Source organism: Phalacrocorax aristotelis, chromosome 1 (assembly GCF_949628215.1).
Source record: "Phalacrocorax aristotelis chromosome 1, bGulAri2.1, whole genome shotgun sequence".
NCBI lineage: Eukaryota > Metazoa > Chordata > Aves > Suliformes > Phalacrocoracidae > Phalacrocorax > Phalacrocorax aristotelis.
This window is the reverse complement of record NC_134276.1, coordinates 165,365,332-165,390,680: the sequence shown is the minus strand read 5'-3', so window position 1 is coordinate 165,390,680 and position 25,349 is coordinate 165,365,332. Positions and strand designations below refer to the sequence as shown.

General features: G+C 39.0%; 1 protein-coding gene across 10 annotated transcripts in view; it reads left to right on the top strand.

Moving 5' to 3' along the window:
* CNOT4 (CCR4-NOT transcription complex subunit 4) overlaps positions 1-25,349 on the top strand; it is an 80,819-nt gene that overhangs the window by 25,742 nt on the left and 29,728 nt on the right. For 9 of the 10 annotated variants that reach the window (XM_075079999.1, XM_075079975.1, XM_075079991.1 and 6 more), the window contains exons 2-6: positions 11,312-11,555; positions 18,938-19,135; positions 21,922-22,008; positions 22,534-22,635; positions 23,460-23,585. In XM_075079999.1, the coding sequence (XP_074936100.1) occupies positions 11,382-11,555; positions 18,938-19,135; positions 21,922-22,008; positions 22,534-22,635; positions 23,460-23,585 (687 nt within the window). In that variant the 5' untranslated portion in view covers positions 11,312-11,381. Of the gene's footprint in view, positions 1-11,308; positions 11,556-18,937; positions 19,136-21,921; positions 22,009-22,533; positions 22,636-23,459; positions 23,586-25,349 lie in introns of all 10 variants that reach the window. The other variant, XM_075079930.1, reaches the window with a different exon arrangement.

Below are 25,349 nucleotides of genomic sequence, written 5' to 3'. Positions count from 1 at the left end.
GGTTGTTGCTGACACTGGCTGGATCTCCCATTCCCTAGATCAGAAGTGTATTCAGCTGTGTTAAGCTTCAGAGTGAATAATTCTTAGTTTTATTCATGTCTTGGTAACATGGAAAAAGGGTTACCTGGAACATTCACTTGTGCTCTTCCTGTTCAAGAAAAGCATCTCAAGCAGTCTGTGGAATTAAGATCAATGTTCAAGGGACTCTCAGCTAGAGGCAAGGCAGGTGGGGTCTTTGACTCCCCCCTGCTTATGCATAAATGGAAAATTTGCTACTTGCCATGTGAGTTGTGTGAGGGTTTTTTTAAATAGTACTAATATGTGGCTGATATACTTCTCTGCTTTGTTCTCACTAACTATTGTTGTGACAACTCATAAGGAGGTTGGAAAGTTCCTGAGATGCTTAGCAGGTAGAGAGAAGAAGCCATGACCTGATCATCTGGTCTTCTATTTTATGCCTAGTTTTCTACAAGTAACTTTGGAAATTCTTATGGGCTAAAGGTATATATGTGTGCCTTTATAGTATGGTGTTACATATAAGAATCTATAACTCTTTGGTGTGATCATCTTTTATCCCCTTTTTCTGCACTTCCTCCCCCTGTGTCCCCAGCAGCTTTAACTTTTAGTATTACTCCCAAGATGCTTTCAGAAGTGTGCATGTTAACTACTGGATACTGTTCCCCTAAGAGCAAAAGATAGTGCTGCATTTTTAACCATTAAAGATCCTTGAATTTCTGTTAAAAAAATCAGAATAATTTAGTGTACTGTGCCTTAGCTGCAATGGCATTTTCCTTAGTTATGCTTTCTGTGGAAGATATGGTCTCTGTAACTGCTTCAGGGGCAAATAATACAATCCTTTTGCTATAGAAGAAAGTGGTTATATAATAGGTAACTTTAAAAAATCTCTGGGCATCTGTTTGCAGGATGTTTAACTGAATATTCTTTTTCCTTCATTTGGATAACATAAATACGCAGGTATTAATAAACTCGTTTCGAGGCTTTTGTACTAGATAGTACAACTCCTGTAATTACTGAGTACAGCTGGACAGGCAGGCAAGGACTTCTAAAGATGCTGCAGTGGTCCTTTGTGCTGCACCATGAAAATGCAAATGAGAGCTTTCTTGTGAAAGCTGAGCTGTCCTTTAATGCAAGTTTTTAAAAAAATTGCATATGCTTCTTTCTGAGCATACTGCATTGATGGCTGTCTGTGCTGGATTGTACTTCAGTGATGGTATGAGTTTTGTTCTTCAGCCATCCTTTCAGATCAGACTAGTTATAATATTAAAGTGTATGTGAGCTCATGCAGCTGGAGCAGCAGGTCAAAAATAAGTCCTTCTGATAAGTCATCCAGAAGATGATGGCTGCCGGCAGGATGTTGCAAACTGGGTTATATTCAAATGCAGTCTTGCAAGCTCAAGTGGGGTGATTTTTTTTTGTGTGTGTGTGAGAATTTCTGGGTTGTCTCTCTTTAAAGGCTGTGGAGCTCTTCAGAGCTGAGCTTTTCTTTTTAATTGGGTCTGAGAACACTGGCCATTATTAAGTATGCTATCTAATAGAAGCCAGCACAAGAACTTTTCATTACAGAATGCATGTTTTTACCTCTTCAGTGAGGAAAGGAACAGACTGATAACTCCAGAAGCTGGAAGCCTGGAGCAAATGTTGGTTTCATCTTCTGGATGAAAGCATCCTAGGAAAATGTGAATAGGCTGAATGGCACTGGGAAGATTGAAAAGTGGGAGACGGTGAGAGGGCTGCCTAGGAGACAGGCAGAGAGCTGAGCTGTGTCACAGGAGAGGGACAAGAACAGCCTGAACTGCTGCACAGAGGGGAAAGGTAGCACTAGTGTGGTGACTTGGGTAGCAGGGTGAGTTTTTTGGGTTGTGGGGTTTGGGTTAAGTTTTAAATTGATTCTGTAGATCATGTCTCTTAAGGTTTGTTTGCTCAACTCCACCATCAGAATCAGTTTGGCAAGTGTTAAGTCTTCTACTTCATGATCTTTGTTACTTAAATTAGCATTTCCTCTAGTAGTCAATATATTCAACATTTAATCAATACATATTGATTGGTACTAGTACTGAGTTCTAGCATTAGTTATACTACTAGAGTTCACTAGCTACAGAACTGAAATATCTTCACCTGCTGTACCAACTTTTCTTAAAGGCACAGTCAGGCCATGTCACTTTAATTTACTAGTTCAATGATGTGTTCACTTTCACTGGAGGAACCAGTTCTCTTAAGGTGAAAAAGCTTTTTTCTTTTTTTACCCACAGGAAAGGAAAATGAGGATATGCTATACTAGTTCTGAAATCTTAAAGGATTTGGAGATATAACCTACTGTTAACATTGCTACTTTTAGATAACTTAATTGGTTTCAAGTTTTCTGAACATACTGTCTTATATTACAAGCACATCTAAGAGTTTGTATGACTTCTTTACACTTTGCTGGTTTAAAAATTCCATGTAGACTTTTAAAAAAGTTTATTAAATGCACCAGTGATACTGGATTAAGAAACAAACCCTCAAAAATCAGAGGAACATATTACATACTGAAACAGCAACAGCTTAAGTGTGGGTAATGCCGACTTTCTGCTGAGTTCAAAAAAAAGAGCTCTGTTTAGTTGTAGATCAACATATTTTTTCTATTGATAACTACTTTATACTTTAGTTGAAAAAATTAAAACCAGTTTTAATTGAGGGGAGAGCTAACTAGCAGTTTGTCTTAAAATCAGTGATCTTAAGTCATAGTAATTAAAAGGCAGCAGAAGGATAAGAAATTAATAGAAAAGTGAGATGCTTCAGTTGCACAAAGTCATGGTTCAAGGGGTTCCAACATGGGATAAATTGAAGCTTAAAGCTGTTCCAGCTGGTGTCTCCAAATTTACTCAGGGATAGCACCAATGAAAAACATCTGTCTAGGGGTTTTTAATCTGTGGAGGTAAAAGCACTGGAAAGACTGGATGTTGGAAGCTTCTGCGAAACAGATGGAAGCTCAGGTCAGTGAGGTCAAGCTGCCATCACTCACCCAGCCTCTGTGCCTTGCTGTAGGGAGTTTGAGTGGCTGAACAGTGTTAGCCTGTTACGTTATCATCAAAAAAAGTCAGTCTGATGGGACTTTGCACTGGTGCTGAATACACTTTATTATGTTAGTGACTACCTTTTACAGTTAAATATTGTTATATCCCAAACTAATTACTGCACGTACGTGCATTAGCAAAGCTTTTAATCGCTAAGTCACCTATCTTTTACAAAACACTTCGTTCTTTCCAAAGTGCTGTTCCAACTGTCTGATAGTGCTTTTGTGCTAGAATGCAAGCCTTCTACAATTAAATCAATATGCTAGTCTTCAAACACAGAGAAAACTAGTATATTAGGACGTGGAAAGAATAGAGGTTTTTCCAGTGCTAGTAGTGCTTTACAGATTTACAAAGAGGACAAGTGTATGTGTTTCAGTATGTATCACCTTACGAAGGACTGAATAGATCAGTGTTACAGAAAAATTGCACTGTGGTATGCTAATGTGTAGGTACCCCGACTGCAGGATGAGTGTTTTGTGCTAGGGTGCTGCGTGAACAGAATAGAGACTCCATTCCCCAAATAGCCTGTTTAATAGCTGCCTGTGGTTGCTGTATCACGGGCAAGGTGATCTATCTAGATCCTCCTTCTGACAGCGACTGTTAGCAGGTGCTCTGAAGAAAAAGTGCGAGAAATGGAGTAGCACCCTTTTTCCCGGTAATGAGAGATTTAGGGAACTCAGGATAGTTCAGATGAAACATATTTCATATTTAACAGGAGCTGGTGGATCTATGTTTTGGCAGATTTTTTTGCATGGTATGTTATGGTCTCTGCAACATTGACAACAATTTCTGATATTTCTATACGGTAAACTGAACAGCAATTTTTTTTTACCTGTTGCTTGAGCATCTCCTGCTTGTGTCCTGAGTTAGAAATAATTATGCTGGAATATGTACAACACTATCAAACGGTCACTGTCTGTGACAGCTTTTAAAATATTTAAATTAATGATTGTGTAGCCCACTTCCAATTCATTATTGAAATGCTTTTGGCATATCATGTCTATATATAGTTGTGCTATGGGTACAAAAATGAAATGGGGACATGCAGAAGGAGAAAATAAGGAACACTAGCATTCAAGTTCTAACATGAATGAATGTGGGAGATTAATTTAGACAATTACAGAGCAATATTATGCTTTTAATTTCATTGAATGAGTTGACCTAGATGCTAGGATAGAGTCATCCTCTGGATAATTGTGCCCAAAGCTTTATGTGCTTGTGGATGAATTTGTCAGAATCTTATTTGGCCTATTTTCTTCTAAATAAATTTTAACACCTTGATTCTGTTTGATTTGTAAGAAAGTAATTTTTTTAGTAAATAATCTCTTACTTGGCATTCATGTGTCACTGGTGGTATGTAGCCCTTTATGCATAAACACTCGAAGTGCTACTATGCAAGCCTACAGTGACCGACTCTTGGCTCAGTTTAAATGAGAGGAAAGCATCTTTTTGTGGTACTGAACTTTTTGCCACATAACTGTCTTGACATAGTTTGTGTTCACACTGGGTTTATAAAAGATGATTAGTTCCCCTTTCACTTAGCAGGTGACACTGACGCTTCTATTTTTGTTTTTAGGGTGCCTTGAGGACACTAGGTCGAAACTTATCTAGTGAATTCTTTAGCTGATTTTTTGCAATGCTGCTGAATATGGAGCTTGAGCAGTTGCTACCCCTAGGTGCTCGTTTCTACATCTTCACTGTTCTGGTGCAAGCCCCTGTATGGCTGTGTGATGAACTGGGTGGAGGATTGATTTAGGTAAAATACAACCCAGCAAAAATAACTATGTTTTGGTCTTGTCAGTTCAAGTGACAGTACAGCTGTTTATGCTGGCAGAATTCAATCTAAAATGATGTCAGTGAGTTCCCTAAGCACCTGCAGGGAGGCTTAGAGCAGAGGAGTCTCTAGACTTCAGTATTGACCTCTTTGAGCTGATAACTTGGGGATAATCCTAATCAGCGTAACACTGTTTTTAGAAATACTGAGATGGCTACCTGATTCTTGGTAATACTTTCTAAAGATTTGTGACTTTGTCTACCTCTTACTTTTCTTAAATGTTGTTTGTACTGTGATCAAAATGTAGCTGCAGATCACAGACAGAATAACAAACGTTATACCAGAGAGAAGACATAAGAGAAAATGGACTGTGCAGTTACTGGGCATGATTTTGCAATTAGTAGTGCAGTTTGCTTTGAATGTTCAGAATGATCAGGAAAAAGAAATAGGAAGTGAACTTTCCCTCTGTCTCAAATGAAAATTAACTTGGATGAATTCAAGAGCCTGCTTGCTTGCCACTGAGGTGCCTTTGTTCTCAGTCAGTAACGGCGCCATAAAACTTAGAGAAGCGTAGCCCGTTTTCAGCACTCCTGCTGTCTCCTATATTAGTGTTGCTAACCAGGTGATTGTAAAATATCACTGTATTTTGATGTGAGTGAAGGGCTGGTGTGAGAAAGGGATCGCTGTCCTTGTGTAGTGCTTCAAAAAATGACAGGCAAGTGGAGGGTAGCCTGTCAAAGATGTGGCCTAGGGAAGTTCCCCAGACTGCCTCTGGATTGTGTAGATGACTTAAGACACAAGACCAGATGCTTTAATGACTAGACCATCCGTCTGTGATTTGGGACATGCATATGTGAACTTTCTTCCATATGGATTCTCTGTGGGGCCCTGAATGACTAAATCGCTGGATCTCCCTTAGTTCTGCATGCTTAAAGTAAAAATGAGCTTTTCTCTGCAGCCTGCCTATGAAAGGTTTTGATGTAAACCTTCCAGTGGTCACTGCCATTCAATGAAGTGGTAGCCTTTCTTGCATTCAGAGACCAAAGGGGATCAAGGTTGCTTTCCTTTCAGCAGTCAGTAATGGGAGGAGGTAGTCCAAGCATGGGCCTCAGGCTGCCATGCCCACATGCCAGCCTAGAGGAGAGCGCTGGGCTGACAAAACTGCTGCTGCTCCCCTGATTCAAGGAAGGGGTAACCCATTGTAGCTGCTGCTTGCAGTCTGCTTGCTTTCCTACCTCCAGCGGTTATGTGGCATAACCGCAGATGTCAAGTGTCGTGGTTTGACCCCAGCCCACAACAAACCAGCTGCTCGCTTACCCCCTCCTTCCTCCCACCTGTGGGATTGGAGGGAGAATTGGAAGGGCATAAGTAGGAAGACCCTTGGGTTGAGATAAGAACAGTTTGATGATAGAAATAAAATAATTTTTTAAATGTAATGAAAAGGAAAACAAAAGAGAGAAACAAAACCCAGGAAAAACAAGTGATGCAACTGCTAACCACCTGTCAGCCGATGCCCAGCCAGCCTTTGAGCAGCAATTGCTGCCCCCTGGCTGACTCCCCACAGTTAGTATACCGAGCATGATGTCATATGGTATGGAATATCCCCTTGGCCAGTTAAGGTCAGCTATCCTGGCTATGCTTCCTCCCAGCTTCTTGTGCACTTCCTTGCTGGCAGAGCACGGGAAGCTGAAAAGTCCTTGACTTTGTATAAGCACTGCTTAGCAACAACTAAAACATCATTGTGGTACCACATTATTCTCATGCTAAATTCGAAACACAGCACTATACCAGCTACTGGGAGGAAAACTAGCTGTATCCCAGCTGAAACGAGGCTGTGAAGTGTGGAAAGGGAACTGGTCCTTCAGCACGGTGGGAATGGGTGTCTCGGGGGGCTGCCTTCCCTGTGGTGTTACACAGGCTACATCCGCTGTGTGGTTTTGAGGCTTCTCGGAGCTGATGAGTTGCAAAAGATAAAAGGCCATGAGAAAAGTATGAGTTTCTGTTTGTGTAAGTTTAATGAGCCCTTACTAAAGGTTCAGTGCATAGACCCTGACCTGTTTCACTTCAAGCGTCAGGTATGTTTGAACTTTAAGTGAACATTAGCTAACACATTTGTATTTTTTTTTCCTTCAGGAGGCCCTAAGTCTCCAAATATTTTCTGGGATGTGAGTCCTTTACTCAGGTTTTTCATGACTAGATTTTGACAACTTTTGTCTGTGACACTTTTATTACCTTTCAAGCAAGTGGCAAGGCTGGATTCATCCCATCATGTAAGGGGAAGATCGGGTCTGTATCCCCTGGAGCTACTGCCCTCCTGGGGGAGGACTTAAAGTTTAAGGGACATATATACTAAAATGAACTGCTAGCAAGTGGAAATGTTCTGGTGTCTACTATGGGGAGATGGGGGGAGTGTGTGTCGAGACTCAGATAAATGCATTTGAGGAAAAAGAATGGATAACAAGCTAGTTCTTTTTCCCTTGTCCATTTTTTTAGTGACCCCTTTAAAATTAAATGGGGAAGATAAAATGCTGGAAGCTAAACTTGCTCACCTCAAGTGAAAAAGGTAAAGGTAATGTCTGCATCCTAAATGGACTGAAACCACTAGCTATATTAGAAGTAAAACTATTTAGGTGAGTACCCTCAAATAGTAGGATCTCTTTTTCCTGACTGTAAAATTTGGAGGATTTCATCAAGAGAAACAATTGTACAGTGAAGCTGATTAGACACAGCTGTCAAATCCACTAAGTAAGCACTTTTGAAAGTTAATGAAAAATTATTTTTCTTCATTTTGCATGTGTTTGGGAAAGAAAGGAACTTACTCATTAATATGGTGGAAGGGATAAGACACACAACTATATATAGAAATATATTGGTTATTACCTATTACAAATTCACTGAATCGAAAAGATGCTGCTGGACGCTGTCCACCTCTGCTCCATCCCTGTGTGTATGAATGTTCTGGCAGAGTCTCCTGTAAACAGGATGTGGAGCTGTCAGGGCCCTGTTTGACTGCAGTTGTTGGTGTTTTGGAAAGTGTATGGACAAATTCTAGCTGCTTGTACTGCCTGTGTACTCGTGTGCATCTTTCTTCCTTTTCTTTTCCTGAGATGCTATTAATTTAATCTCTTTGAACTTGATCCCAAAGACCAAATACTCTGATTAAACACAGCATGTAATACTGCCTTTTGGTTTTTGCCATCACTGTGTTACTTTTCCTGTGACATTAATCTTGAATTGCTTGCAATAGCCTTAGAGCTGACTAACCTGTTTCTTGGTATTGCTATATGAACGATGCATTAATGATGCCTTACTGTGGTGTTTGGTTTTGAAAAAACAAGCATTGTTCTGATGCGGAGTTGAGACACAGACCCTGGTATATAAACCCTCTTGAAATGGAGACACACTTCAGTGGAGAATCTCTAAATGGGATGCTTGAATGGTCTTTTTCCAAGTAAATAAATATCGCCTCTTACTTAGTTTCAAGAAACATGGCACACAGCTGCTCTTTACTCCTTGTTGTAAAATAATGGGCCATTTGCTGACTGCAACAAGCTATTGGCATTACTGCTAGCAGCTGCTGAACTCTTAGTGTCTAACTTAAACAGCTTATAAATGTTAATCATGCTGCAGTTTTGTTAGAGCTTGTCTACATATCCCAGAGGCACTAGCTAATATGTCACACTTTTTTCACATGAGCTGATGACATTTCTTAGCAGAGATTCCAAACAGTAATTTCATAATTCAGTTTTACTGTGGTAGCTGAAGTTTCTTCAAAACGGCACTTTTAACTATAGCTTCACTAGTACTAGTATAGGCTTATTTAGACATGTTTCAGTAGGCTCAAAGCTGCTAAGCATGTGGTGGAATGAGTACACAGTCGAAGGGAGTATGCTGTCTGCTTACTGACCTGTTGTTTGGAGATCTGACAAAGTAAAATCCAAATCTAAACTGAACAAAACCTGTTCAGTTTATCCCATGCTTCAGTTTAAAGTCACTTTCACATTGTAATGGTTTTGCTGCTATGCAAGTGTGAAAAGTTTACAGGAAACGTAAGGGTTGCTGTAGAAATGTATGTTAAGTTATCTGCATAATAAGCAATTAAATAATGTGCTGTGGCCTTTGAACAGTCCCTCCCACTCTTCAGCCAGTGGGAATGTGTTCTTAAAAACAAGACAAAGCTCCCAAGCAAACTAATCCTTTCCTTCCTTCAGGTCAGATTCTGCTAGTGTTCTCTGTAGAAAACACTGGTAAGGTCCCAGAATCTGGTTTTGAGCCTGTCAAAATGATTGTAAATATAGCACTACTGAAAGCATAGATAGTGAACTAGAAGCTGCTGTATAGGAGTTTAACTTTATTTTAATCATTGTGAAGGTCAGAAAGAAGACAGTGTTGTTCCTAGTGCATGCCATATAAAGAAACTATGCTTACCACATCTAAAACACGTCTCATGTGTAGTTTTATGGGAGCATCCAGTAGAACTTTTTCTCCCTAGGGCAGTGGTATATGTTTACCAAAACTTCACTTTGTGCCTAGAGGCTATACTCACTACCAAACTAGTTGATATTGTAGTTAGTCTAGGCTTCTGGTATCAGCCTGTGAACACAGGTTAACATAACTACAACACAACCATTCCTGAACAAGGCTATATACTCTCTGCCGTGTGCTTGGATGGTGCTTTGGTTGTGTGCATGTATGCTGTTCCTCTTCAGGGTTCTCTCCTGGCTGCTTGCAGAGGAATTTCAGTCCCTAAAGAGACATGCTGGACAGGGACAAGTACTGCAGACTGATGCTAAACAGATCCTATCCTGTAAGGTGGAAGGTCTTGACTTGAGCTGGAACCTCTTGGGCTTTACAAGATAGACTTCATATAACGAAGTATGGTTTAGAATGTGGAAGATTATAAAAAGGACTGTTTGTGGTTGTTAAGGTATCAAACCACAGATAGGTAAGGCTAACACTACAGCATTTAGAAATCTGTGAGCAAGGGTTTGATCTCAAAACATTCAGTCATCTTATTTCCAAGGACAGGAGTAAATCTCACTCTTGAAGTAGGTGGATGTGAGAATTGTTTCTGGACTTGCTCCTAAAAGCCTGGAGAAAGATGGGGTAGTACACGACCTGGTAGTTTTTGGTTAGAAGTGAAACAGTAAACTCTTTGGGAAATTAGAGGGGACTCCAGATTTTGTGTGTGTGGTTAAATTATAATTGCATGACTGATGTTTTGGGAAAGGCATAATTGTAAAAAGAATTTTGGAATTTTTAAAAACTTCTGAGCTTGCTTATTTGTAAAGAAGTGGTGGATGGTCATACTCTATCGTTGCTGGTCATATCTTTTTCAGTGCTTTTCACTGGGTTTCTAGTGTGTTCTCCCCTCCTTCCCCCCAGGTCCACCTAAAAATTCTGCTGTTGCCCTTTTAATTCCGTCCCATCTACATGCATGTCTTGTGCAGCAGATAGATAATCTCAGCCAGCTGTTTCACAACCTTAAACATCCACAGCAGTACTTAAATGAAAGAAGGAAAACCCCAATCAGATTGAATATCTCAGTGATGACTCTGTGTGCCTTATTTTGAATCTGGAAGTAACTTTCTTGTGCTGCTTTCTTAAACTGGCAGAATGGAAGCATACTAAAATGGCTGAGTAAAAGAAATGAGTTAAGAATATGGTGACCTGAATTTTGATTCTCTTCAAAAATTCTCATCCAGAAACACCTTATTGTGACTGCACTCTAAAACTTAGGATTTTTTTCGACCACATGCATATATTTGGGCTTTGGTGTGAATTGGATGCTGACAAAAAGCATTACATGACTTGATGAAATTGTCTGACACACGTAGAAAGCTGTGTACCTGACAAATCTTGGCTGGTACTATGGTCTTGGGGATGATCTTGGAGATCAATCTCGACTGAAAAAATGAAATGGACAAAGAAATGAATCCTCCTGAGTAAGAAGCTTTCATTGTTTTTGTTTGATAATTCTGTAACCCTACTGAAGAGTCTGAATGGATGAGCTCAATGTTGTTCCAAGTCTCTGAGCATAAATAATAAATAAATTGATCTTGAACATGAAGTCCTGCATTCAAGGATTTGACTTTGGATTTGTAGATTTCAAGAAAGCAATAGTTAAAGGAGCTGGCACAACTTAGAAGCAATGTATGGTGTAGGGTGTTAAGCATTTCTTTGCAGCTGTACAGTTTGAAACCCAAATAGGCTAGTGACCTGCCAATTGCCTGTCCAGGTAGGGAGGTGCATCACCAGTACCATCGTTCATATTACTCGTGTGACTCACAAGTAGGAAGAGACACCCAAGTTTATTGGGGAGTAACTTGTGTGTTAGTAGATAATTTGCACGGGGAGAAGGGAAGCGGTGAAGAACTGAAATATGAAAAGGTGCAAAAGAAAGATGGTCAAAAGTACTAATTACTCTTTTTTTTTTTTTTTTTCCCCCTCCACCCCCCAGCAGACTGTCAAGTGCTGACCTTCTTGGTCTACTAAGTTATTATAAACTTTTGCTGCTCTGCGGACATACAAAGATGTCTCGCAGCCCTGATGCTAAGGAAGACCCTGTGGAATGCCCCCTTTGCATGGAGCCTCTGGAAATTGATGACATCAACTTCTTCCCTTGCACCTGTGGCTACCAAATCTGTCGTTTCTGTTGGCATCGTATCCGCACTGATGAGAATGGACTTTGTCCTGCTTGCAGAAAGGTAAATATCCTGGAACAGCGGCTTGTCTTGCACATATCGCAAGGCTCTTGCATTGTCTTGGTACCAAAGACATCCTTTTCCTTCGGGGAAACATTCATCTAGTCATGGCCTAGATCAAGGGTGAGGTGTTGCATCTTTCAGAGTCTGTCTGCATATGTGTTGAAGCTGTTGTGCAATGGCTAGTCATGGTTTGTTACATTCAGAACTGGATTAATAGGGAAGGCTGTGGATCAGAACCAAGGCATGTTGATGCTGGGAGAACTGCCAAAAAAAAAAAATCCTTTGAGTTGGGGTGCTCATGCATTGACAAAGTCTTTTCAGGAAGGACAGTGAGGATTCCAGCATCAGGGGTTTGCTGAGGGCCAAGGTTCAGCTAAACTAGCAGAACTGTCTGAGGCAAGCTTGTAAAGCACCTGCTTGTTTTGTTTGTGGCACTGAAGCTGTATTTTTCTGGACACTGAACATGTGAAACCTGTGGAAAACATATCCAATGGTGTTAAACTTTAAAGCATTTCAAAATCTAGGCTAAATCCATTTGTCTGATATTCTGATCTTGTTGCCAAATGCATAAAGGTAGTACTTTGAGAGTCACACTTAATATTGCCCTGTCTTTTAATTGATGTCTGGCTGGTACTTTGGTTGACCACAATTACAAACTTCAGCTTCACTAAGTTGCCTGCTTTTTTTCCCTTGAATTATTTTCTTCCTCCTCTTAGTATTTCGCTTAACCTCATTATTTCCTTATCTTCAGTGTTTAATAAAATTCTCTCTCAATATCTTCTTCTCTTTAATGGCTTCCATTGATTGTAACCTTCTTGCCTGGCCTTCCTCTTTTTGTAATTGCAGCTGCATACGTCCCCTCTCTCTCCTGCTACTTAATTGTCATCCTGTGCTGAGTTTGCCTTTGCTGGCTTCCTGTCTCGTATTACAGCTCCCTTTTCAGACCCCAAGTAATCTTACTTGGTCTTGCTATCTTTATTCATTGCCACAGCTTTCTATAAGTACTTCCATTCATATTTTCTTGCTGCTCTTTTGGGCTTTGGCTACACTAGAGCTATCACTCCTAACCTGTGTTTGGATGCCTCTACAAGCCTGAAGGTTGTCCTACAGCAACATATATATGTTAACAAATTGTGCAAATTTGCTGTGATATTTGAGCTGTATGTTCTACAAGGAAGATCCACCTGTCATCAGCCAGATCAGTCTCCACATGTGGTATCTGCTGTAGATGACACATGCTGTATAGTAAATGTCATAGTACAAGCAAATTTTTACTCTTCTGGTACAACATGAGATTTCTGGAATTTCCTTGTTCATTTACCTGGATTTATTACACTACTTCTTGCCAACAACTATTTGATTCATCTCTGCTTGTTCGTTATTGGAAGCTTGTGGAATATATCTAAAAAAAATCACAGAAGCAGCATGCTATTCACTGCCTCTGGGTGTCTGAATTCTTTGAAATATGGATACTGCCACAGCTGAACTTTTTAATGTGGAATAATCTGTTTATGTTTGGATGTGGAAATATTTTGCCAAATTGGATACAGTTTGCTCAGAAAGTTTCAGGAAAAAAAAGCTAGAGTGTCACAATTGGAATGAAGTACATGGACTGTTCCAGGAGAGGAAGGATGCCTCTTCTTTCACAATGGACGAGGATTATGTTCTTGATGCTGTCTTCATCCATGGACTACAAGATGATGTTGAGTAGAATTGCAGCTTTGTCACTGGATTGTAGGAGATTTGCATGGAGGAGGCTGAGGAATATGTGCCTTTCATGGCATACACGAAGACTCTGTGCACAGAGGCCCCATCAACATCTTGGGAATAAATCATTTCAAGCTACACAGCTGATGGCTGCATCAAATAGATCTCAAGAAGATACCTTTGAAGTGTGCTGGACCTTCTGAACCAGGTATATGTATATCTGTATGTGTGTATATATATATCTGTATATATGCAGTGTGTCTTAATAGTTCTGATCTGTGTACTGAGGTTTCTGGGGAAAATTTCTAAGCAGTTTTCTAATTCATATCTATTATGGTGTGTATTGGTTGTGACCATGTGAAATGTTGAAACACAGAAAATGGTAAAGCAACAAAACTTTTGCAGCAAAGTTTATAGTAGGTACGATGATTTCAGCAGGTATGTCATGTTTATAATGTGTATACCTGTGCAGGATACCTACTGCAAAATGGACTGTGAATAAACATATACTAAAGCAAGGCTGACTATGTTATGCCCAATTACATAATAGAAAACCGCTATTTGCGCCAATGGTATTGAATGCAATGCTAGCTCGCTGGCGGTTTGGTCACTAGTCTGTGGAGAGGAGCAACAAAGTTGTTCCCTATCCAGGGAATTTGGTTGAATGGTTTGGGAGAAGTCTATAATAGTAGTGCCTATGCCATTACTTTGATAGCTCTTAACTGTACATTGTATATATACCATTATTTTCCTAAGCTGCTCTAATTTACTTCTAACTGAAAAGATGTTAGCTTGCAGTTTTTCTACAAAGGAGTAAATACTTCTACATGCTTGAACTGTTATAGCTTAACATTTGCATGGGCAGAATATATTCATGGGGTTTCAGTCAATTGAGTTAGGAAGTCTTAAGTTTCATCCTGTCACTAACAGTAGTAGACACTTTGTTTTGATTTGTGAAAGTAAGGTGCTAATATGAATTTAAATTGAATGCTGGTTGGAAGCTAGTACTTGTTAGTCTTAACACATTCAAAGCTTTCTAAACTTTGTCTGAATCTTCTGAAATAGATTCTAAATTGTTCCCGTTTAATTCATTAACTACAAAAAGTATTTTCTTAACTAATAGAAGTGAACTGCTTTGAGTTCCTGATGTCCTTCAGAATTGTAGGTGTAGTCAATTATAAGATGCTAAGCAAGCCTTCCTGTTTTTTCCAGTCAATTGATTTATTAACTGTGAGTGAAATAGCTGCTAACTAGTCAAATTAGAATGAAAATATGCTGTCCTCAAAAGAGACTTCTGTAGCCAAAAGCTGGTTTACAGGTCACTAGACTTGCTGGTTCTGGTTGTGAAGCCAGTGATTTTTATTTTTGCAGTAACTTTTCTTTAAAATTGAGTGGCCCAGGTATTATTTGTCATATGAATAATATGTACCATTTCAGTTGCTTGTGTTGCTTTAATAGAGCATAGCACACTCAGACCTTAGTGTTAGTTGTTGCAGTTCTTAAATCTAACAATAAAAAAAGCCTAGCTCCTTCACATTTCTAAATTGCTTTGCCTTTCCACTAAATAATATGACTTGATGCATGGCTTTTTCCTGCGGTGTAGCTTTCCCTGGTTCTCCAGTTCCTTGACTTACTGAGCTTTATTCCTCCTAGCACCTTGTGTTAGAGATACAGAGATTGTAAACTGCCACATTTATGGCCAAGAAACTAACATGTTTTAAGCATGTTTTTGTCCGTGTTTCTCCTGATTCTATGTAAAAGGAACTCCTGGTCTTAATGCAGTCTCCAAATGTGAGTTGTTTCCTCTGGTGCTTTTAATCCCATAACTGAGTAGTTTGGTGCAACAAATGATATTTAGAAATCTATAGGAAATTGCAATTTTTTAATTCTAGATAGAAGTAATATGGTGTATACTATGCATAAACATTACTGACTGTCTCTGTATTTCTCATTTCAGAACGTATTCGGTAGCAAGGCAGCAACTGGGAAATGTTGGTACATCCATTGTGTGGAAGGAATGTGACACATCTGGGAATGACAAAAGCAAAGTGCTTGATAAATCCCAGCTCAGCTTTCAACAACTGGGAAAATGTGGGGAAAAAAGTCTGAAATAAAACTTAAATGACAAGACAGTCAGAAAGACTGAGAATTCATCAAGTGCCGTCTCTGATTAAAGAAACAAAACTACAGAAGAGACACTCGAACTTTTGACGAAGTTCTTTTAGGACTACCAGCAACTTGCAGTTAGTGTAAACAAAAATCTGGTCATTTGCCATGTTGGCACATCTTGTTTAGGTGGCTTTTGTGTTTTTTTTCTGAAGAGGACTGTATAACTGCAGCGGAGGGTGTCAGCTAAACTTCGTGAATTGGTGACTAAACTTAGTCAGTGAATCTTTTAACGTCTTGCATCTGCGAATATGTAAATGCTGATAACATTTGATGTAGCTACTTTGCTTGGATCTCAAATCCTCTACCAGCTAACAAATTGGTGATAGTAGGTTAAACAAGTATTTTATGCTTTTTCAAATTTTTAAAATTATTTTTTAAAAGTCATGACAGTAGCACTGCTACTTTAGCTTTTGCAAGACCTGAGAGCTTCTGGTACCTGTGGTCCTATCCCTATTTTGTAGGGTTGGACACAGTAAACAACAGATGAACTGATACTGTGAGATATACCAGCAGTTAGTCCACCTTGATTGGCTTTCAGAGCCATGCCTTCCCTTCATGAGTTCTTTCTGTAGTTGAACTTCTCTGAGTTCAGGAACTTCAACAGTGTGGGAAGGAATCACTCTGAAGATGAAATAAGTTATTGTCCTATTTGTAGACTGACTTCATGTCCTTATTTGAAAGGAACAGGCTTTATAATACTTTTTTCAAAATTAGCTTCTGAAATGTTGGTGTTGTGCTTAAGTGCTTTCCTTCCTCCTTAAATATACAATATCTCATATCTGTCATCCTGCCACACATCATATATAGAAAGGAAAATAATCTGTCACTGCTTAGGATAGGGTTTCTGATCTATTTTGGGGATTCAGGAGGTGCATGCAGATTCATTTACAGGTCTTGCAAGTCAGGATATCCAGCTACTCATTAAACACGTCCTAGGTGGTGTATATATGAAACAGCTCTACAGTATCTGGCAAGAACTTTTGATGATTCTGTTGTTGAAGCAAGTCTGTTATCCATGGTGGCAAATCAACTGCTGCTACTTCTTAATGACTGAAATCCTCATTCAGGCAGTCTCATACTTTCTGCTGAGATTTCTCTTCCCTGATTCTGAAGTTGCTGTGTAGTTTTGTGCCTCTCAGCAGTTCTTGTACTCTCCTGTACAAATACAAGCTACTAGTTTTACTATGGACAAAGAAACGTTCTGCTCAGGGTTGTGATTGAGCTACCGTGGATGTTTCCTGACTAATGTTCAGGACTTCCAGTAGCACATAGCTGTACAGAGAAGGAGCGTACCATCTTGCTTGCTTCTGATTTGAGAATATGCTCCAAATGCATCTCTACTTGGCAGGAAAGAAGCTGATGAACTTTGGCAGTTTGCTGTAGTTTTCTTGGACCTTCAGGAGCCTTACTGAACACTTACTTCATTTCTTGCACGGTACCAGAGCAGCACACTTGCAAGCCTTGCTTTGTGTAGTATGTGATGTGGAGAATCTGAAAAAATGGATTGTGGGTATGGTACCACATCACTTGATATAGGGCCAGCCATTTTGTTTTTGGAACTGTAACTACCTTACACTGGTGCACTTGTTTTCTTCCCATTCCTACCTGAACTCAGCTTGACTGTGATAACTGAATTAACTATCTTTTTGCCAAGCAGTCTTAATCTTCCCTAAACCAAAACAATATCTACTCTTTATTCTACCTGATTGACTAACACAGACTTTGAGAAGCTCTTTAAATAAGTGAAATGCTTTGCAGAATTATTCTGTGTGTCTCAAGTCCTCATGTGTACATGTGTTAAAACTCAAGATAATCATTGGCTATAGCTAATCTCAAATGACCTTACTAACAGGTCACTGCTGTTCATCAGGTACATTGTGAAATCTGTATAAGTTATTCCGTGTTACTTGTGAATAACATAACTTTTTAAGAAATCGTAGTTTTAACTGTTCTTCAGGGGTAACGGGAGTCCTTAGTGTCTTTTCACATTAAGGACTTAGTTGTGTTCCTTTGGCTACTGCTAAAGTATCTTACAAGTGTAAATTCCTTTGATACTAAATACATGTTCGAGAGGACTTGGTGTTTAACCATGAGAAGCCATCTGCTGAAGTCAACCGCAGGATCTTTTCAGAAGATGTCTCAAGTATAGCAAAATGATGCTGAACTTGAAACTTTGAACTGTAAAATGGATCTTGTTTTGTTTGGGAATGTACTCAAAAGGCTATTAGGTGCATTTGGTGGTTTTTTCAGTAGCATCGTGCAAGTATGAGGAATATATGCTTTTAACCTAAACCTTAATTTCATCTGCTGTTGTAGATTTTTCTCAGGTCATTTAGTACGACTAGTTATGTATTCTACCATTAACAGAGGACAGTAAGGAAAAAGTTCAGTTCATTTTTGTTGGACTTGCACACTTTGGTTTTGGTAGTACAAGCAAAGAAATTGGCTCAACATATTGGTGAGCTTAACTTTATCTTAAGTCTTTACCTTAACGTACATCTCCTGTACTCTACTTTTTTTTACTTCATATCAGTGTTTACAAACTCTTCTTTTTGTTTGAGATGTATTTTAATATACTTGCTTCTGTGCTTAGTGTTGCTTTATATATAAAGTGTGAAATCTAACTCTTCAGTCTGAGAAACTGGGACAGGTAAGGAATATGGGGCTGCTTTGAAGTGTAATCAGGACCAGAGGACAGTGCTCAGTAGCCTGCAAGACCAGGCTAAAATAGTGCCTTTACAACAATGCTCTGTGTGAATAAAGCAATCCTTGTAGGTAACACTGAGGACACTTGTACTTCTGCTGGATACTTTTGAGATTAAAATCTACAGTGTTATGTCTGTGTTTGAGGAGTTATCTGTACATCATAATCTTGACGTTAAAAATGTACCTTTGTCCAGGGAAGACAAAGCCCAAGTTTCAAACTGGTACATAAACATGATGAGAATACTATTAAGTCAGTATACAGTAACTGTATTGAAATCTGTCTCTTCACTAGAAGTTAACTATGTAAAGGTTGAGCTATGTAATGGTGTTACTGTCTGGAACTTGGTGGGCCACTGAAATCACGTTCCTATTTTGATTTCTTATCCTGTAGTCCTTACTTTGTTAATACACTTAAGTATCCAAATCTGTATCAGACAACTAAATATAAAGTGAATATGCAGGGCATGCTTTCACCCTGCTTCCTATGCTATGTTACTGAAATCCTAACAAGATATGTTGGCTGTCATGTTGCAGCTGCTTGCAGTGTTACCAAACTGACTAGGCACTTGGGTTAAAATGTGGCTATTGCCCAAATCAGTATTTTATATATATAAAGAGAAGTAAAAATACTCAAGATGTTCCTTTCCCGAAGGACTGAATATGCTACTTTTATAGTGTGGCTGGCTATAACAATCAGAATGGTGTAACAAATGAAATTAGTGTGTTAGAACTTCAGGATTAATAATTTTCAAATGCATTTTCTTACATGGGTTGTTTTTAATGGTATCTGTTATATTTAGCCATATCCAGAAGATCCAGCAGTGTACAAACCACTCTCCCAGGAAGAGCTGCAAAGGATAAAAAATGAAAAGAAACAAAAACAAAATGAGAGGAAACAGAAGATATCAGAGAACCGCAAACACTTGGCCAGTGTACGGGTTGTACAGAAGAACCTTGTCTTCGTGGTAGGGCTGTCTCAGCGCCTAGCAGATCCAGAGGTAAGAGGGTTCACATTTGCAGATCTTGCTCCTAATTTACTGTAGTGGAGCCATGGGAATACCCTTTTCCCCACACTTGCTGTCTCCCTGATGGGTACGAAATGAAGCAGCATTGGAACGGTTCACTTCTGCTGAGGTCCCCTCTTAATGGAACATACTCAGCTTCCTCCTCCAAAATAACTTCAATAAGTGTTTGTCTTTGCTTTTGGGAGTACAGATGCTCTATTTTTTTTTTAGGAAATTGTTCTTTGTATTTGTTTAAAAATGCCTTGTTAAGTGAAAAATAAGCTTCAGGATTTTTTTAAGGTGCTCATTTTCCTAGGCTAGATTGGCTGGCAATATACAGCTGTGTCATACACCACCAATTCGAAAATGGGAGCTTGGTTGGATTATAAAGAACAAATATGAAGTGTAGCACAAACCTGTAGGGTCAGAAGAAAAAAGCCAATGCTTGAAGTGTAACTGGAAAGGAGCATAAAAGTGATGTCAGTTGAGGGGAATATTAATAAGAGGAAGACCCAAGAAAGAGTTGGCTTGCTACCCTGCATCATCAAAAAGAAGCTTTTCATTTGAGAAAACTGATTGTTTTTAAAATGTTTTACTTCTGTCGTGAGTCAGCTGCAGGTGGCTAATGGAATTAGTGCTAATGAGTACAAAGTACTGTGAATTAAAATATAGAGTGAATGTGCTGCAGGATAGGATAGAGATCTTCAAAACTACTCTGCTAAGTTAAATTCAACTGATTGGACTAAACTGTCTGGAGAAATCTCAAAGAAGTGGCTGTTTCTGAGGACTCAAGAGTATGGGCTGCATTTTGGTAGACGAGGAAAGAACAAATATAAAAAGCTGCTTTTAGAGGAGGGGAAAAAAGGAGGGGATATGAAGGGGAGAGAAAAGTCAAAGTTAAACTGATCTGGCATGTAACATGTCCATTTCTACAAGAATATAGCAACAAGTATTTGCAAGCAGCTGTCAACACTGGCTTGGTGCTATTTATTACTGAAAAATGTGTTTGGTTTCTTTGACCAGATAAAAGATTTGTGAGTAATAGAAGTAATAGTATATACAGTTAATCTTTTTAACCTCTGATAATTCCACACTGAATACTTGAAGTAATTAGAAGTGGGTTTATTGGTGTAGTAAGGGGTGGGGGGGTTATGCTAGGATTGGAGGTAGCAGCATTCTCACTGACATACCAGAAGATAATGTATACCTACTGAATCTTACACATAGCACCAAGATTTCTTGATTTCCAAGAAACCTAGCCTGAAAGAGAGAGATGGCTTAAAAAAAAACCCCAACTATTCAAGTGTAATCAATTTAAGTTTTCCACTTCAGCAGGCAAAAAAATCCTGCACAAATAAAGACTGTGTGGAATGGGAGATTAGCTGCTGTTTGCTGTTTCTGGAAATAGATCTGTGGATCGTAATGGAGTACAGATGGATCCACTTCTCTTGACATGCTCTTGTGAAAATTGTGACGGCAATGCTGTCATATCTTATCAGGAGTATAATCTGCAAGACACTTGAAGAAACTCTTCCGCTTTACTCAGGATTGTCAGTCTCCTCTGGAATGATGCCTGCGGGTGGGTGTAGGATCTTTTAGGAGGGTGTAGAATAAGTGAAGAGCAGTTAGAAGAGACCAGTGAGTGGCTGGTTGTCTATACAACAAGCCCTGTAGTTCTACAGGATGTTCCAGATGTGATTAATGCTGTTAGATCTTGAAGACGTTGATGCTTCCTTGCGAAGGCAGAGGAGGTGGTTAGGTAAAGAAGTTTTTGGATCGATACAGTTTAAATGTAGTATCCAGTGTTAATATGAAAACAGAGCTGGGGAAACAAATCTTCCTTTTTAACGTCTCAGGTTAGAGTCTAGAACTAGAAATACCCTTAGCATATCTAGCTTCAGTTTGAGTAGTCAGTACTTCTGCACCTGCTTCCATCACGGGGACAGAAAAAGAAAGGCTTTTGGTACCAAATGTATCAGATATATTGCCTATTTCATTGGTACACAGGTAACAGTTATTCAACAGAGTTGCTTATTGTGCTGGAGATGTTCCTGCTTTGCACAGGATCCCTAAATGGTGTGTCATTGCTGCCTGATGCAGGGAAGGGCGAGACAGGAAGTGGGTTTTTTGGGTTGTTTTTGTTTTTGTTTTCCTCAGGGATGTGATATTCATTTCAGCATGATGTTGATTCTGAAATGGTTTTTCTTGCCTCTGGGAAGTGTCATATATTGTCTTCCTGTACATAGCTTGGTCTTCTGAAAACTGGAGGCTATCTTGAGCTAATTGGTTTATTCTCTTTGGAGTGGGGCAAGTGAATCAGGACTCAGCATTTTGTTCCTAGCAGCTAATATATCTGAATGCAAGTTTAAGGTGGTTATTTATTTTAAAACTGGAATGAATGTGATTCCCCCCCCCGCCCCCCCCCCCCCCCAAAAAAATTATAAAATAGATAAATATGGGAATATTTCATGCTGAATGGGATGTATCTTGCCAGGGTAGGGTTTGGGTAATCTGAGTACCAAACAAAATTTTAAAAATACAATGTTAAATGTGGAATATCCGCCATTTAATTTCTTTACTGCAGTGGCAACGTACTCTGTATTGCAAGTAACCGTGTTTTATGCTGGAAAACAAACATACATCTACATGCTCTCTTCTTTGTAGAAGAGACCTGTTTTTTATTAGTTAAAGGCTTTAGTTGCACAGTTACACAGAAGAATAAGTACAGCCCTGTATGAATTATCTTTCCAATATACCACTTTAACTTTCTTTTCTTGTAGGTTTTGAAACGACCAGAATATTTTGGGAAGTTTGGTAAAATACATAAAGTTGTCATTAATAACAGCACATCATACGCAGGCTCACAGGTAAGTCAGAGGCCCTTATTTTTTTATTTGTTTAGAGAAATAGTGTGAAGAGTGAATCTGGGGCCCCCTACTTCTGATTAAGCCATAGATTAAAGAAGTAAGAAGAAAAATACAGCATTGCAAAAATCAAATTACTGTTAAGTTACTGACGTATTCTCCAATCAGACTCTGAAAGTTGGATGCAAGATACAATGTAGAAAGACTAAAAACTGGGAGATGGGATGAGAACCTTCAAAAAAGCAGCAACGTGGCATTTATTCACTAATCTGCATTTCAGGGATAAAACACCTTTAAGTATTTTTACAACTTTCAAGCAATGTTTTGATGCATGTCATCTTTTCCCCATTCCTTATGCATCACATCTAGATTTTTATGAATTCTAGAATTTGTCAGTTTTCGTGTTAAAAACATGTAGCTGTGAATATACCAGTTTATGAAGCAAGCTGCTAAAAAGGCAGCTTAATGTTCAGATCTGTCTGGGGGGAGAAAAAAAAAAAAACACAAAATGGTATGTTTTCTTTCTAGGGTCCAAGTGCCAGTGCATATGTAACCTACATCCGGTCAGAAGATGCTCTCAGAGCCATACAGTGCGTCAATAATGTGGTGGTAGACGGCAGAACACTTAAGGTGGTAATATTTTTTAACATTCTTATGTGTATGTGCTAGGACACTAATATCAGTGCATAGTATAAAATTTTATTTGTATGGATATGCTTGTGTTGATGAACGAAAATGTCCGGTTTATTGGGTATTGGGTTTTGACCTATTTCCCTAGCATTAATCCCAACATGGAAGTTCAGTGAGCTTCCAGCAGGCAATGTTTTAGGGGTTTAGCAGGTAACTTCTTGAAACAAAGGTCTGAGACAGAAAGAGATTGCCCACCTCCCCCTTCCCACAGTGGCTTTTTTTGTTGTATAGCTTAATAGCACAGTGTGAAAACCTGATTATTTGCTTTTACAGAGCATTTCTGTAGTCCAAACACCACACCTTTCAAAATTTTCCTGGTAAACGCAAGCTTTTTCCTTTTGATATCTGTATAAACAGGTATTCAGGCTGACTTGGCCAAATTGGTGCCTATAGAAAATCTAGTTTAGTATTAATTTCCTGACCCTACTACAAAACATTAACCAGTTTCGTGTAGTACAAACTCATAACTACTTATTTGGCTTCTTATGATTATGAATGCAAACACTTACTGAGGCTCTTATTTTGGTGTTTATTTAGATTGAATGAAAATAGAAATACACCCTAGTTTTCTAATCCTCATGTATGTAGATTTCTCAGAAATGGATCTCCTAGTCCATCTGCATAAAAAGGCATTATGATGGAACTCCAAATTTTGGGAAGGACTTTTCTTTTTGCAAATATAGCGTTTTGGAGTTTTTTTGACCCCTTACACTGCAAAAGGCATTTTTAACTCCTGGTACTTACATAATTATTTTTTTCTTCAGGCATCATTAGGTACAACAAAATATTGCAGTTATTTTCTAAAAAATATGCAGTGTCCAAAACCAGACTGCATGTATCTACATGAGCTGGGAGATGAAGCAGCCAGTTTCACAAAAGAAGAAATGCAGGTAAGTGTAATATGGGAAACACAGGAAATGCGGCATGTATGTATTTTATGGTATATAATTTAATCAAATATGTGTATAAGGTAGCCTTTTGCTGAATGTTATGGCAGAGCTGAATTTTGAAATCCAAAAGGTGACCAACCAGTTGGATATTGGAAGTGAACAGTTAATTTCTTTCATTGCATGCTGCTTTTAAGGCTGAAAAGTCCACTGAGTGTTCATGAGTCAAAAAGATGGAGATAAACTCTTAGCCAAGAACTCAAGTAACCTTGAATTAGCCGCTTGCCCTTTGTTCATACCAATGCAAGGTAACATATGTTATTTTAAATCTCTGTGAAAGAAGTTACAGTAGATCTGGGTTTTCCTGTAGGTTTTATGTTTGTGGCTGGTTATCATGGCTTAGCTATTGTGCTGCTGTTTGACCATGCCATCTGAATTCTGATATGCCTTTTAGGATATCCTTTTAGGATATCAGATAGGATGTCAGGAAGGATATAGAAACATTTTGGAAATAAAACATGAGGGTGACTGTAGTAGAGCATAAATACTGATATAGGGATTTTTTTAAATGATCTCAACATTAGAATGCTTGTTATCTAGAGTGGGGAAGCAAGTAAATGAATAGCTTTTGCTTCTTAAAGGTGGTGCAGTCTGAGTTTTTAGGTCTGGGTCTGTCTTTCTATGAGGTATGAAGCAGCTTTTAAACTCAATCTTGAGTATGCAAGCCATGTGTCCATGCTGCAGTTTTTGCATGTGGTCTGTCCGTGAAGCAGGTACTAGCAAAAATGTACAATTAGTAGGCTGATGTAAGCCAGAAAATGAGAAAGAATGTCCATATCCATTAAACTTTTTTTTCCACAAATTAGCAGTTATTTCTGAGGATTTCAGCTACCTTTTCATAAATTAAAAAAAATACCTGCTGGGTCAGGTGAATAGTCCCTGTTGTGATCTACTGGTTCTTTTCAGTTTAACTGAAGGAAGTCTCTGGCAGTGAGATTGGGAGTTTAGGTAAGGTAGGCTGGAGATGCTACGTTTGGCTTCTGGATTGCTTGTTATAAATAAAGCATGATTACTTCAAGCTCCTATGTAGGATTTTAATCTTGTTTCTTTTGTACGTTTATGTGACAGGTAGGTGAGCTTAGGACTGGCCTGAGGATCCTGGCCATGATGTTCAGTCTTTTGCCACTGAAGTCTTAAGCAAGATGAGATACTTCGGGGTGGTGTGTGTGTGTGTGTGTGTTCTTACTCAGCTGCGTAATGTTTGCAGTGCAGATCTGTGGATCTGAGCTAGCTGCTTATATTCTATTCGTAGCAGTTGGTGAAAGAAGCATTGAGGTGAACCACACTCTAGAACCACACTTTCTTCTACTGTTGTAGTAGCTTGGGTGTAGACACTGACAAAGTTGGGTAAGATGATGCATACACCAGATGTTTGAGTCCTTTTTTGAGGGTTGTGTGGGTTGACTACATAGAAAAAGACGCAATCAGAATTAACCAGTAATGGAGATCTGGAGAATTAAGTAGCAAAAAACTGGAGATCTTTATAGTGTTTGAGTGACTTGGGGTGTTCAAATGGGATATGCCGTTGTCCCTCTAAATGAGCCCATAAGGGAATTTAGTTTCTCAGCAGTACTGTTTTTTTTGAATTTTGTCAAATATTCCTACTTTTTCTCAAAAAGCAAGTAATAGTTTTCTTCTAGGTTGTAGTATTTTTCTGAGGATGTCCACATTGCCTGTGCATAAATTCCATTCTTGTTCCAACAAAAC